General features: G+C 56.1%; 4 protein-coding genes across 4 annotated transcripts; 2 read left to right on the top strand and 2 right to left on the bottom strand.

Moving 5' to 3' along the window:
• Positions 1-253: 253 nt before the first annotated feature.
• W97_03835 (uncharacterized protein) lies at positions 254-763 on the top strand (the record flags this gene model as incomplete). Its single annotated transcript, XM_007781729.1, has 1 exon — positions 254-763. The coding sequence occupies one exon, from the start codon at positions 254-256 to the stop codon at positions 761-763; it is 510 nt and encodes a 169-aa protein (XP_007779919.1).
• A 1,419-nt stretch (positions 764-2,182) lies between these two features.
• Positions 2,183-8,377, bottom strand: W97_03834 (uncharacterized protein; the record flags this gene model as incomplete). Its single annotated transcript, XM_007781728.1, has 4 exons — positions 2,183-3,499; positions 3,548-3,703; positions 3,756-3,978; positions 4,032-8,377. The coding sequence occupies 4 exons, from the start codon at positions 8,375-8,377 to the stop codon at positions 2,183-2,185; spliced, it is 6,042 nt and encodes a 2,013-aa protein (XP_007779918.1).
• Positions 8,378-8,818: 441 nt separating this feature from the next.
• W97_03833 (uncharacterized protein) lies at positions 8,819-11,322 on the top strand (the record flags this gene model as incomplete). The annotated part of the gene is made up of 5 exons (XM_007781727.1): positions 8,819-8,844; positions 9,038-9,164; positions 9,237-9,361; positions 9,411-11,061; positions 11,155-11,322. 5 exons carry the CDS (start codon positions 8,819-8,821, stop codon positions 11,320-11,322), a joined length of 2,097 nt encoding a protein of 698 aa, XP_007779917.1.
• A 428-nt stretch (positions 11,323-11,750) lies between these two features.
• On the bottom strand, positions 11,751-14,066 carry W97_03832 (uncharacterized protein; the record flags this gene model as incomplete). The annotated part of the gene is made up of 6 exons (XM_007781726.1): positions 11,751-12,558; positions 12,613-12,840; positions 12,889-13,406; positions 13,463-13,546; positions 13,597-13,722; positions 13,779-14,066. The coding sequence occupies 6 exons, from the start codon at positions 14,064-14,066 to the stop codon at positions 11,751-11,753; spliced, it is 2,052 nt and encodes a 683-aa protein (XP_007779916.1).
• Positions 14,067-14,549: the final 483 nt, after the last annotated feature.

Below are 14,549 nucleotides of genomic sequence, written 5' to 3'. Positions count from 1 at the left end.
GCTTACGACTTCCACCCAGTGCTTGTTAGTCAAAGCAAGCATGATCCAAGACAAGTGAGCTTGACACGTGAATTTCCACCCTTCACGTGATCCCTCCTAACCCCGCATTACCTCACATATAGCTCGTTCCTCTTTCTAAAGCCAAACTTTCCTCTTGCGTCTATCATTCTGTTCGTCCGGTTGAGAAGCTGTTCTTGATATCTTGATCGTTTGAAAGAGAAGGCTTGCTCGCCGTAAACGCACCACCGAAGAAATGTCACTCATGCGCCGGACCCAGAGGATCGAAGGATGCCAAGCCGTTCTGGGCTATGACTTCAACGATTCTGACCTCCTCTGGGAAGCTCTCCAGGCAGCTGGATCACCAGTCTTTGCCGTCGGACGTCGATTTCTTCCTGATGGCAACAAGCGGCTCGCCATTCTTGGAGATGCTGTGCTAAAGCTTATACTTATCCGCGACGGCTACGTTCACGACGAAAGCAGAGGTACCGGTGCCACCATTGCTGCCCTGGTAGAAAAGCTCATGTGTGATCCAGGGATTATGAACCGAAACGTTTCCACAGTCGGCTCGAACACAAACCTCGACAGCGTCGGTCGACGCAACGGGCTGAATTCCTTTGTCGAGGGAAATCCTTCGCAGCAGGGAGTCGTGCCTCCCAATACGATGGCTGCCACCGTTGAAGCCATCCTCGGCGCTGTCTTTCTCGACAGCGGATTGGAAAGCGTCGCCGAGGTCATGGAGACTCTTGGCCTTGTGCCTGCTTGAAGCTCTGAGATGCGCCAGCTTACTGGTAATGTACAAACCCCTCGATCCCCATTTGGAAACGCTATGCGAGTTGACGTGACCCCTATGGGTTTAGCAGACCGAATGGGAACCCGGGCGGCTCCTTCGATAGGCATGGCCGCCTCGCGGTGGGGCCGAAATCTCTCGACGTCGGGCATAGTTCCCTTAGTAAACTGCCTCGAGCGCCTTCGTGTGCCAGGCAACGTAGCAGAAGTCTTCAGTCGCCGGCTGGACCTCGGGTCAGTTTAACGACTTCTGCTACGTTGCCTGGCGCTCACTACGCTCGACGTACCTTTGCTTTGGGAACTACGCCCGGTGTCGGTAGCTGTTTCGACTCCTCCGCGAGGCAGTCGAACCTAAGGAAGGTGCCGCCCGGGAGCGCGAGCGGCTATGCTCCTATCGAGGCCGCAGCTAAGGGAAGCAACGAAGCTTTCAGCTGTCGTGAGTATGGGATCTGACCCCTTCTTAGGTGACGCGGACTCAGACGGTCAACTAGTACGCTGCAGAGGCTATTGATCTGTTTGTCGGAATCCGAATGCCATTCAACATGGTAGCATTTAGTTGATTGCCTTTCCTCTCCTACAGTTTTTGCACACTCCTTTACACTCCTCTTGCCTCTTTCTTTGGCTCCTCACCGAGTTTTACTGTTGCAGTGTTGGATCACCGCTGCCTCAACGCAGTCATCAGATAGCGGAATATCACCGAGATACCACTTTCTTTTCCGTGCCCCGAATCACGATTGTCGAAAGCAGTAGAATCATGTCAAGCCGCGATCACTATACAACATTATGAGAATGTTTGCCCTGCGTTAGAAGTTTCACTCTACTCCCCACTTGCCAGACACAAAACTCTCTGCCTGCGGACGAAGCAAGACCCGGTCTTCCTGCTAACACTTACCTACGACTCCTCATGAGCCACCTCACCGGCGCGCATGTTGAGAGTCTTTTTTTGCTACCAGCGGCGCTCGGTCGCGCTGAACTGTGACGTACCCAACCCAATTCTCAGCCGCTCACTATATTTACCGCCACAGTGATGCCAAACAACTGTCACACGGCACTGCCTGGGGCTTTGAGTCCCTTAGAAGGTTCTTCGTCATCTATCATCTTAGAGAGTGGAGACGTTTGAGCATGCTGTCCTACATGGGCAAGTCGATTCGAGTAACGAGACCATTGCGAATTCATTCTAGCACTGCAGCTCTAGAAGGATATCACATCGTACAACTGATCCGGCTATCATTGTCGTGCATCGAACAGGGTATCTCCAAGGCTCAACCTAGAACACCAGATCCCCATGCCCAGCATGACACATGCAAAGTAACGCGCACACGGACACACCCAACTCGCACAGCTCACGCCAGCCCCAAGCCCCTCCACCTTCATCGCTCACCCGTCCCAACCCCACCTACATGTCCTGCCTAACAGCCGCACCACCCCCCTCGTCCGTCCCACCCATCTCCGAAGCCTCAGCATCAGATTCACCATCCTCATTCCCCTCCTCGTCCAGCTCCACCTCCGCCTCGCCCTCGCCCTCTTCCTCCGTGTCCGCGGCCTCCTCCACCGCGGCCCTCGCAGCCACCAACCCCGGAAACATGGGCCTGACAACAGCCTCCTCCTCCAATTCACTAAGCTCGCTCTCGCTCTCGTCGTCCGCGCTATCATGCACACTGCCCGGGGCGCTCACGTCCGCCGCGTTCGGCAGCGGCGGTACAAGCCCCGCCAAACCGCCAGCTGCATCTGCGCCTCCTCCCCCTTCTGCCCGCTCCGTGTGCCCTGCCATGCCGGCATTCATCGACGTCCGCCTCCCCGGAATAACGACCTTCGGGTGCTCCGCCGGCGTAGGCCTTAGCGGCATTGCCTCCTTCAGCGGCGCCGTCTTCGTGACAGCCGCTTCGGCGCGGCGGGCCAGTTCGCGGCGACCGACGGTCTTGGTGCGAGGTTTCACCGTCGTGGTGCTTGGTTCCGGCTGCTGGGGCGCGAATGGGTTGCCTGAGATGTTGGAGGGGCGAGGCGGTGGAAGCGTCTCGGTTGGACCGTCGACGTTCATGAGGTGCATAAGGGACATTGCGCCTGGGCGCTGAGGAGGTGGCGCGGTGGTGGGAAGGGCTGCTGTGCCTGCGCCATTGGGAGGGGCATTGGTGGCTGCGGCCTGGTGCTCGAGTTGTGCGCCGACGGTCTCGTAAAGCGTGGCGTAGGTGTCCCCGATGAGGTCGTCGAAGAGGGTGTCCTTCATTAGCTTAGCGTTGAGGCGTTTGAGCTCGAGCGCATCGCGCAGCACGTCAAGGAGCGGATCCTTGGTGTCCGAGCTCTGGGCCCACGCCTCCAGTCTACTGGCGCGCGGCACGAACTCGTCGTGACTGAGGGACTTGAACACGATATCCTCGTTCCCCTGGGGGACCTTGCCTGCGCGCCGGAGAAGCTGAGTGTACGCGCCGCAGACATCTTGCCACAGCTTTGAGTGGTCGAAGAACTCGTGCGGCTTCTTGCGGACGCGCCTAGCGAGGATCTCAAGGTTAGGCCGGTCATCGAGCTGGACGAGGAGTTGGAGGAAGAAGCGCGTGTAGCGGGTCGTGTAGACGAAGTGGCGGCCTGGCCGCTCGTGTTCGGGCTTCCAGACTTGGATCACCATGGTTTTGGTGAAGACCTGCTGCGTCAGTTCGTGTTTTGCAGCGTGGGCGGCCATGGGATCGTTGCCGGAGCTGTCGTAGATGACGTGGGCGGCCTGGGATGTTGTTAGCAGTGAGGCTTTCAGAGGTTACTCTACACTTACTCTGACGGTCATGCGATGGTGCCAGCCGGACTTGTCGGCATTCCGGAGGCTTCTCAGCAGCTGAAGAACGTATTCGTCCCAGTCCTCGAACTCTGTCGGCGGTTCAATCTTGCGCGCGTATTGCGTCGTCTGGAGGACTTCGCCGGCATGTTCCAGCTAGGGTGCATTAGCATATGGCTAAACCGCTTCTTTGGGATATCAAACTTACTGTAAGGCCTCTCGTGCCGACTATCTTATGCACGATTGAGACCAGTTTGTAGTGTGGCTCCAGAATCGGCTCGCGCCGGCCGTCTCTGCGCTCGGGAACAGTCTCGATGGCTTGCTTGAAGCTTTCGATTACCGCACGACTATCCACAGGCCTGCTTCGGCCGCGAAGCTGAGGATCAGCTCTGTGCATCTTCCACAGACATTTGCCGAGCATGTAGTGGTTCCTGTTGCTATCGTCAGAACAGGCACGAGTATATTGAGAATCAGCCGTTCTTACCACCAATAGTCCGGCTTCTTAAAGATTGCCTTTCTGAACAGCACACTCGCAAACTTCCACGCGCTATACTGATCCAACGTCTTGAAAGGTGCGCCTTGATACATCGACGCGCCGCTATAGTGTCGCTTCTCCGACTCCTTGATCTCAAACACGTGCATCGAAAATGGTTCTCGGGAAGAGGCATACATGCGGGTACCAAAATCAGAGTACAGCTCGGCGACCTTGCCGTCGGCGTCAAAATCGGCATCCATTTCGGCAGCTCGTACAGCGCATGCTACAGCCATTGTGTAGCAGTGGATGGCGCTCCGCTGATACTGGATGACCTCGTGATTGTTGCTGTTCACCTTCTCAGCGGTCCAGGCTGTGATGTCTTCCAGTTGCAAGTCGTGGCACTGGGCTAAGCGGTACCACGTCTCCCATCGCTCCTCGCTGTACTCGAGATCTTGGGCAAAAAAGGCAGCAGCTACGTTCAGGTCGTCGATAGGTCCGGGAATAACGCGCTTCTGGGACCGGAATTTGTGTAGATTGATGAGACCCATAAGGAAGAACCAGCCTTTGGACGCCGCAGGGGCTTGCTGCAGCGAGATGGGTTTAGTCGACAGTGATCCCATTCCTTCGAGAGCGCGATATAGATCTAGGGGATTGATTGGGGATTTCCAGTATGCGGCGTAGATGGATCGGTTCATAGCCAACCCTTCATTGGCTTTGGGCTTCCCGAGGGCTCCATGGACTTTTATAATGGCGTCCTTGAGCTCCGACTTGGGGAGATCTTTCATGCCGATTTTTCGAGCTTGTGCCATGATAAAATCTAGCAGTTGCAAGGCCGTCTTCTTGTCCAGTGCTTCCGGCGGGCATCCATACTCCATACAGTCATAGGTGTTCATGTGACACTTCAAGCCATACATATCGTACAACAGCTGAGACAATTCCGCATCCCGGAGGTCAGCAGCCGATTTATCGGCTATATGGAGAATCTCCTCCTTCAACAGTCTGAGAAACGACCGATTTGATGCTTGTAGGAAGCCCCTAATCCCCACAGCATGGTGCACATGGCGTAGATACTCGATCTGGTCGATCACAGGACTGGTGAAGCTCTCTGGATTCTGTTTCATGCCGTCTTTCAACAACAGATACTGTAGTTCCCAAGTTCGAATCTGTACGTCGTGGAGCTTGCTGACGATCACTGGAAAGACTGTGCTCTGGCGACCTTCGAAAGCTGGCAATGGAAGTTGACCAACTCGTACATAGTCTTCGTAGATGTTTAGAGTGTGGACAACTCTGAGGAAAGCCGCCAATGCGCCAAGCGACGAGCGCACGTGTTCATCGTCCAGACACTCGAAGGCAGTCTTGTTAGTTCTCGCAATGGTGAGTGCTCGATAGATGAGTTGGTCAATGAACCTGAACCATCTCAGGAGCATGAAGACGCGCTGCTCAGACGGAGTGTTCTGATACGAGGGGCTCACGGCTTCCGCCATGAGGATCTCAATACTTCTCAAACTGCAAGAGACAACTTTGGGCAGATAGTCAATCGCCTCGTAAGCCTGGCCAAGTCGGTACCACATTGACAGCCGAAGGGACACGCTGGCATTTTGGACGAACTTGGTCATCTCATGGAGAGGAGTAGGTCGAGCGGTTGGGCGAGCGTGCGAGGGAGCATTGCTAGCTCGATCAACAATCGATATGGCGGAGTCGGAAGCTTCGTCAGCGCCTCGACAGTTTTCGTCGATGTCCAAGATGTCCGGAGCGTCCATAGCACTTGGGGTCTCAAGGAGTGGTTCCAAGTTCTCGATGACGGCTACCGGATCTTTCTCATCATGATCGAAGACCTTGAGGAAGAAGTCTCTCATGTTGATTGCGGCGAGCTCTTGGTCTACGGCCGCAACAGACAGTTCAGGCATGACTGCGTTGTTTTGCAGCTGTATAGACTGCTTTCCATCAACTCCAAGATGTTGCTCTTCCCAAGACTGAATCATGGCTTTCAGTTCTCCCATGAACCGAACAATGTGCTGCTGAGGGACGTCGTCGCATACGCCAATATGAAACGCTGATGCCCATATATGTCTGAGGCAAAGTTCTTCAGAATCTCTTCCCAATACTGCGGCTGCAATGATGTTGATGGCGTCCCGTGCCAGAGCAGCCCATCGCTCCAATCGGTCTTTCTGTAGCATTTGTGTGACGGCATCTACTCCACTGCCAGGATGTTTGATCAGGGAGTAGACGTCGAGATGAAGCTCAAAGAGAGTTTGTGCCATGTCGATGAGCGTACTCAACTCGTTGCGGAACTCTTGCGGCTGATATCGATCTTTGGTGTGTACAGCGGCCGGGCCAAGCCTTGTTAGATCGTCGGACACCCGCTGAAAGATGTACTCGTCTAAGTTAACGACAATCTGTACGACTATCCGTTTCAAGTCTTCGGACCATCGATGCATCAGGTAGCTAGAGCCTAGAGTATTTGAAAGGCCGTCGTACGTAGAGAAGGCGCCTCGCCGCAGGAGACGTTCGACCCAAGTCCATGCAACTTCCTTGGTGGTCATCCATTCATCGTTGATCTGAGAGACCAGCTCCGTTATGCCTTGTTCAGACAGCGAAAGGCTACTTGGCAGGCGTGAACTTCCTGACTTAGCATCGCTGACAAAAGCACTCAATCTGGCCTCACGAGATATGCCTGCTAATGCGTCAATACCCTCCCCATGAAGAAGTGTTGCCGCAGCCTGCGGTGGGCACTGCTGCAGGAAGTCGAATAAGTCTTTGATCGCAGTGCGTAGCCCAGAAGGAGAATCCGCCGTGCCATCACTGGCGTCGTTGATTGTGTCGCGCAAAGACTCTGACGTGCCAAAAGTGTTCACACCAAGCTTGCTCAGTAACCCATCAATCATCACGAAAAGCCAATGGTCAGCGTGTTCGAAGCCGGCCAACTGAGCCTCCCGCTGCTTCGTATGGTCGGGAGCAAGCCCGTCCACTGCACTGGATGCATCTACTATAGACTCGCGTGCGCGAATGCGCTTGCTTCTGACACGACCTCCATCAGCCGTTTCAGGAAGGCCAGCGGACTCTGTAGATCGCTTTCGCAGTTGCGTAACGGCGTGTTCAGGTTGAGTTTCAGCTCCGGCAGAGGGCTCCGGCAGTGGCCCGTCGAGGCCGCCTTCCTTCGTTTGCATGTCTTCGATTGCGGTCGGCACAGACCTGTCTCGAGGCTCGCCTTCCTCTGATACCTCGCCGGTGGTCTTAAGGGGAATTGGCTGTGTCACGTGCGTTTTGGGCCGGTTGGACTCAGGGGTTGGAGCATGCTGGTCCTGGTTCGATAGGAGTTGCGGCAGCTCTATGGTTATGCCTGGTGAAGGACCGACACCTTTCATAAATCCTCCCTGTTCGGCAAAGTACTGCTGCAAGATGGCCTCACCAACAGACGTCCAGTCAGGTTTTGATGGGGTCAACACGAGCCGTGTGGGTTGCTGGGCAAGGACGCGCTGCGCAATGGCTTCTTCCGATCCTTCAGATGGAAGCGGGATCGATGGGTAGATTTCCAAGCTCTTCTTGACCTTCATGCCCAACTTCTGGCGTTTCAAGTTCGAGAGGGGCGCTTGCAAACAGGACACATCGTCGCGAAGCCCTTCCACGAGCTCCCGCAGTTCTTGCGCGGCTATACCCTGCTCCAAGCCAGGAAGACGAAGTATGCTATCCACTGCCTCATCATCTCCATCGAGTACTGCTTCGAGACAATATCTTGCCATGCGCTTGCTGCCGACGAAGCGGGCCACTCTTGATGTTCTCCTCCAGAGATCCAAATCAACGTCGTCTTTGTCTAGGGCCTTTGAGAAGTAGCGCAGTGGTGTGTGTGAGACGGCTGCAATTTGCTTCGGAGTGATAATCTCGATCAGTTCGTGTTCAGAGCCAGAGAGTTCCCTCATTTCCTGTTGAAAGTCAAAGTGTTCCCTCAGCTGCCACTCCAGCAAATCCAACAAAAATTCCCCGTGGTTTTTGTAGGATAGATGGAGCAGCTGTGCTAGCGTATTCGGCGCATCGTTCGGGGCGCCGGGCAGCTGTACTGGGCCCGCTTCGGGCTCGTCCAGCACAAGGCTGTCGTACTCCAGAGCGTCCCCATACAGCTGGAGCCTCGCAAATTCCGACAAGGATTCGGGATAGCGGAATATCTCAGACTTGAAGAGGTCTCGGTAGGCAACGGCGGCTTGTAGGTAGGATCTCGGGCCTTCGGAGTGGAGCTTGAGGGCTGTTTGGTATAGCTTGAGAGCTTCCTCAACCTGAATCTCCTTGGTGTCGTCGATGACTTCCTCGTCGGTCTCGACCTCGTAGTCGATGTTCAGAGCCTTCCAAGTCGCCTGGGCCATCAGGGTAAGCAGTTCGATCTCCCTCGTCGGTGCATTCTGGCGGTGAGCTCACCATGGTGGAGGTTTACTACCACGACCCCTCCCGTCCCCGTCTGTGCCTACCGTAGATGGGTCGAGGAGGTGAAGAGTTCACATTTGGCAGGGCGAGCGAATGTGTCGAGCGCGTCCCCTTCAGCCACGACAGCATGTGATGTAGGCACTTCGGCAGATCTTCGGAATTGCTTTTCATTGCTCCGAGTCGAGGGACAAGGTACCGGTAGGGCTGTGCACGACGGGTTCAGCTTGAGGACGCATAAGGTACCTACATACACGCAGTTTTGTATTCGCTCAATTGATCCTCCAGGAGCCCCAAGGCTGTCCCCAAACAATCGCCGCTTCTTCCACCAGACAGCCCTGAACCGCATCTGTAGCCTCCTCTAGCCTCCCCTCTAGCCTCCAGCGATGGTCGGATCTCCAGCTGTGCCTGAGTAGGTCCGCATTTTTGAGTCTCCAATCGTTGGCGCATTTGAGCAGCATCATGGGTCTATGTCAATTCGTCCAACCTTTCGTCTTCGTTCATCCCTACCCGTCATCTCAGTCATCTTGACAGGAATCAACGGCGGCGCGTGGCCAGTAGCGCTGTGCTTCTGCTCTGAACTCTGTTGCTAAGTAAACACGCAGGATCTTCGAAGACGAAATCCACTCCGTGGTCGATGCGCGCACAGAATCACTGGCAGCACTACGCGAACTCGGCCCTCCCGACCTAGTCCACCTCATAAAACAGCCCATCAAGTCGACCGCAAAGCAGGTGCGGTGGCCCCCCCGTCTACGGACTAGAAAGGTTATCAAATCGTGCAACACACGCTAAGGGGCTGGTCAGGTAGGAGTATATCACCATGTCACTGGAGTCGACGCATCGTCCTCGGCGAGCCTGGCAGCCTACATCAACACCCTGACACACACGCCGCATGACAAGACGACCAAGATAGTGTCGGGGCTATATTGGTATTGGTCCACGCGTAACAGTGGCGTGGAGTTGCGCTGACAGCTGCAGCTGCTACAATGCCTTCTCACGCCTCGACATGCGTGTACAAGTCCAGATACCCGGCACAGTGGAGAGCTACTGCATAGACGAGCGAGGGGACAAGCGCGTGGCGTCAGACGCGCTATGGCTGGAGACATACCTGTGCAGCGTGCTTCGCGCGTACTCCTACGCAGACGACGGGTCCGGCGACATAATAAAGAAAATCGTAGGCGTCAGGAGGTTCAACCCGGTCACGAGCACGGAGGCGGAGCATAAATTTCTAGACGCCGCCGAACGCCTTTTCTTCAATGGTTGGCAGTTGGGTTCTGATCCGGAGATACAAGTTCCAAACCTCGTCTCAAATCACCTCACAACCGGCCTGCTCCAGTATATCCGCACTACCGGTCGATACGCATCAGGCATCAACCTCTTCGAGAAGCTGCGGACGCGGGATCCTGAGATATCCTCCCTGCTAGCGCGAGTCTACCTGTCCGCAGACGAGGAAGTAAAAGCCGTGCAACTACTCCACGAGGCGATCGACGAGCTACCCATGGACTACTCCCTCCTCGACTGCCAAGCGGACTTCTGCAACCACAAAGGGCGCGGCGATCTCGCGCTCGAAATTGCAAAACGCAGCGTAGTCTCCGCGCCCAGCGAGTTCGGGACCTGGGCACGCCTAGCGGAGATTTACGTCGGTCTCGAACAGTGGGACCTAGCCCTCCTAACCCTAAACTCCTGCCCTATGTTCACCTACCAAGACAAAGATGCGCCCCGAACCCCCGAGCCCCTCCGTATCTCCCTCCCCATAATGTCCGAGTCACAATGCGACGAAATCGACGACACGAGCGCCGCGGGCGAGACCGAGCTCGTGCACCCGACGCTGCGCAAACTGCACGCCGCGGGCTTCAAGGGTACGTTCCTGAAGGCGTACATGCTGCTCACCGAGATCACGAAGAAGATCGGCTGGGACCAGCTCCTGCGCATCCGCAGCCAGGTGTTTGTCATGGAGGAAGAGTACCGGCATGAGAAGCAAGCCGTGTCGCATCAGCCGCAACAGCAACCACACAGCCGCAACGCGAGCACCACCGCGCTGGCGCCCTCGCCCCGAGCAAACGGGCATGGCGAGCCGGGCGAGGCGCCCACCGCCGACGGGGACGAGAGCAAGTCACCTACCGCGCAGGCCCTCGAAGCCGGCCAATCGCTCTCCAAACCCGGCCACACCGTCGCGTCGGAGGAAGTGAAAGCCGGGTCCTCCTCTCCCCCAGAAGAGCCTGCACAGCACCCCTCGGGTCCCGACTCCTCTCCAACAGACACCGCGAACTCGACATACACCCAGTTCCAGAACAAACGCCTCTGCGAGCGCTGGCTCGACAACCTCTTCATGGTCCTCTACGAAGACCTGCGCGTCTACACCATCTGGCGGACGGAACTAGCACAGTATCGGCAGCAGCAGCTCCTCTACCGCAAGAGCGCCGAGGAGTGGGAGATTCTGGGGGAGCTGGCGGAGCGGCTGCATCACCAAGAGGAGGCGGTGGAGGCGTACCAGGCGTGTCTGAGCATCAGATTTAGTCCCAAGGCGATGAAGGGCGTGCTGGGGATGCTGGAACGTAGGGGGGAGGTGAGGGAGATCCTGGGGGCGTTGATTCGGTTGGTTACGTGGCAGTATCGGTGGTATTCTGAGGTATGTGGGTCCTGCTCCTGCGGCATAACGGGCGTCATGCTGCACGTGGGGGCTTCAGTAGAAGGCCAGCACGAGAGCCTGACTTGTGACTAGTTCTCTCCCGCGCTACTGTACACGATCCGCAAACTCATCGAGGAGGAAGGCGCGGTTAAGGTCAGGAGCATCATCCAGGGCACCAGCTTGCCGCAGCATGTGCTCGATTTGACGCATCAGTACGCGGCGCTCTGTGCTGCGTTCAGGAGTAGTGGGAGCGACGGATGAACGAGGAAGAGAAGGTCTTGGCATGTGTGCTTGAGCGCTGAAGGCTAAGAGGTTTGTTGTAGAAGCGTGCATATTTACCGCTGGATCTTTTTTGGGAGGGCAGCGGACACTTGGCTGCTATGTACATGGCTTTAGATACCTCGGCAAAAGCGATAAAGGCTGGATTGGAACAATATGAGGTCTTTCCGATGATGATCTGAACGATAAGAGGAAGCACATAGTGACCGACTTTCTCCACGGAATGGATAAGTTAATTGGCGCTGATGCTCCTGGCTCAACTCGTCCGCCCATACACATGGTCCAGTTATCCACTCGATAACGTCGCAAGAATTACTGACTGATCATCCAAGTCGTCGGCGCGCGCAATCCAAACGCATCAGTACTTATAACAGCTCATCCCATCATCAAACCTACCCAAAAGCCTCCACCTACCAACACTCCCACTTCTGCCCATTAATAGCCACCAACCGATTAAAAAGCTCATCCCTCAACACCATCGCCGTAACCTTCCACATCACACCCCTCCGATCCACAATCTCCAAGCCGTCCGCGACCTCCCTATCCAACGCCCAACCAACGACCAACTTCGCCTTCCACCCAAACCCGCCAATCTTCTTCAACTCCTTGATCTCGCTGATCGGCAGGCTCCACTCGGGGTGCAGATCCTCTCTATCCCTGGTGCCCAGCTTGTCGATACTCGAGTCGCTCGAAAAGTGCACAGCGGGCGGGGCCGTCGTTTTGGATGTGATGTAAAGATGGCCCTTCTTGCCGTGGTACCGGCACTTGAACTCCACGGGCCCACTCGTCAGGTCCTCCTTCGGATCTGGTATAACGCCCAGCCTGTCCTTGGCGTGCTCGCTCCCGACCTTTGCTTTCAGCCTGTCGGCCCCGATGGCGGTTTCGACGGCGCCTTTGGCCGTGGCTTTGAAGAAGCCGAGGATCTTGCTGCCTTTGTGGCCGTGCTTGCTGTTTTTCGAGGCGTCGATGTCGGAGCCGCCCGTCTGGTGCGCGACGGATGGGTCGGGCGTCATGGCATCGTCGAGTTCTTCTTGGGTCGCGTTTAGGGGGTAGTCTGCGCCGGTGGCGCGGAGGTTCTCCTCGGAGACTTCGGCGGACTCTTCGGGTGGGGGTGCGGAGGTTCGTGGAGGGGGTGGGAGGGGTGCGTGGTTCGCTTCGCCGATGCGGAGGAGGGTGATGGTGAGTTGGGCGTTGGTGGGGACGCCCTTGAGGATGTTGCTGTGAAGAGTGTTAATAATGCGTGAGAGGGTGTGAAGGAGGGAGGGGACATACTTCCGCAGCTCGAGGAACTTCATCCAGTTCGGGTAGTTCTTGTTTAGCCATTCAAGTCCGCGTCTGGTGATGGGATCGCCAAAGAAACCGAAGCCGACGCCGAATGTAACCCCTTTCATGAACATGTAGGAGGAGATAAAAATGGACCCGGCGAACATCGGGAGGACAACGGCGGCTAGACGAAACCGGTAAAGATCTTTGGGGAAGGGCGGTGTTGGCTCAAGGGCACTGGCTTGGTAAGCACGGAAGTCAATTGAAGGTTGACAAGCATCTTACTTTGCAAATCTCTCCCATGTATCCGTCAGGTCTCCGAGGCCGTGCATGACCGGCCTCATCTTCGTCCACATAGCAGTCTCCATCGGCACCTTCGTCTTGTCATGTGTGGCCGAAGTCGATTTTCCGTCAGCCTTGTCCTTGGCTTTAGCAGCGCCCATGGCAAGCGCCGTAGGGTCCGGCACAGAATCCTGGGCGGTGCCCTTCTCGTTGTCTTCTGGTTCGTTCTGCGGGTGTTTGCCGGAAGCACTGCTGATGGCGACAGCTGCGATGCTGCTGACGAAGTTGCTTGCTTCGTTCTCGACAGCCTCGCCCTTGTGATTCTCTGGCGCACCCGTCGCGCTGTCATGGCTACCCAAGACGCCAGCTTTCGGCTTCTGCACTCCGCCGCTTCCGCTAACAAGAGCAATTGGCGCAGGAGGGAACAGAAGTTCGCGGGACGGCGGATAGGCGATCAGAGCGATTAACATTAAGGAAAAGAGGGGGACGAGGAAATCGAACATCCAGGCGAGGAAGTATGCCTTGAGAGATTGGTCAACTTCGGCGCTCAGCTCGTGCTAGGCAAAGCTATACGTACTGTGCAGAACCAGGCTGTTCGCCTGGTTTCGCGCCATGACCGGAGGCGGGCAATGTGTTTTCCAAATCCCATGATACCGATACCCTAGGTGCGGTTAAATGCCTGCCTTGCAATTCGTGTACGCCGGTACGTACGACAGTCATGTAGAGACGCTCAAGATTGCTCCGTAGCTTGTCCGGCGAGAATTCCTCCTCATCCGCAACGTACATATCTAGACCACCGGGAGGAGGATGGAGGGTTTCCTTAACATGGTACATTTGCTGTGTCGACCTAGTTAGCGACCCCGAGCATCAAGAGGGAGACCTTTCAGTCTCACCTTGTTGAAGCGCCGAACAAGCAACCACAGCTCCTCGTTTGGCAAGCCTCCAACAAGAGGCTTCGGTATCTTCTCTGGTGGCTCATTCCAGCCGAGATTTACGACTTCTGCCCCTTCATCGGATAGAGAGACGGCGCCGTGGTCGGTATGGTCTTGTGCCAGTGCGTGGCTGAGTGTGGGACCCTCGGCCATGCTGGTGCTGCGCTCCCTCTTGTCTGGGTCTGTGGGTGCCATGCCCTCCGTAGGGACAGGCAGGAGGTCCTCGTAATGGACGCCGCGCTTCGCCATGGTCGGCGGCCGATACGCTCGATGGTTGTACGGCAAGGTGTTGGTCGAGTAGGTAGAGAGGCGATAAGGGGGTGTCGCGGGGTCTGGAGGGGCCTGAAAGGGTTTGGAGAAGGGCCTAAGGGAGTTGGTGTCGATGTTGGGGCAGCATGAATCCCTGACGGGGCTGTGACGCTGTGGCTTCGGCCAAGCACGTGAAAATATGCAAGACACCAAACCCCACACGTCCCATCCAGCTGCCAAGTGCAGAGATGGATCAATCGTGCGCCTAGTCAGCAAACAACCCATAGCCTGTGCGCTCATCTAGCAGAGGCGTTGCAAATTAACACAACTGTCAAAATAGCATACTGTTCACTAAGGTTTGCACTGGCTAACAGATTACCCTTTATGCCAACTCAAAATCCGGTATGGGGCCATGCTACGAATGGGTGTTTGGATAGCTTCTGGGAGTAGCTGTTCTCAGGCCGTGAAGATGGCGAGAACGTC

Source organism: Coniosporium apollinis (genome assembly GCF_000281105.1).
Source record: "Coniosporium apollinis CBS 100218 chromosome Unknown supercont1.16, whole genome shotgun sequence".
In the NCBI taxonomy this organism is placed as follows: Eukaryota; Fungi; Ascomycota; class Dothideomycetes; genus Coniosporium; species Coniosporium apollinis.
The sequence above is the reverse complement of the archived record's forward strand: the minus strand, read 5'-3'. Positions and strand labels throughout refer to the sequence as shown.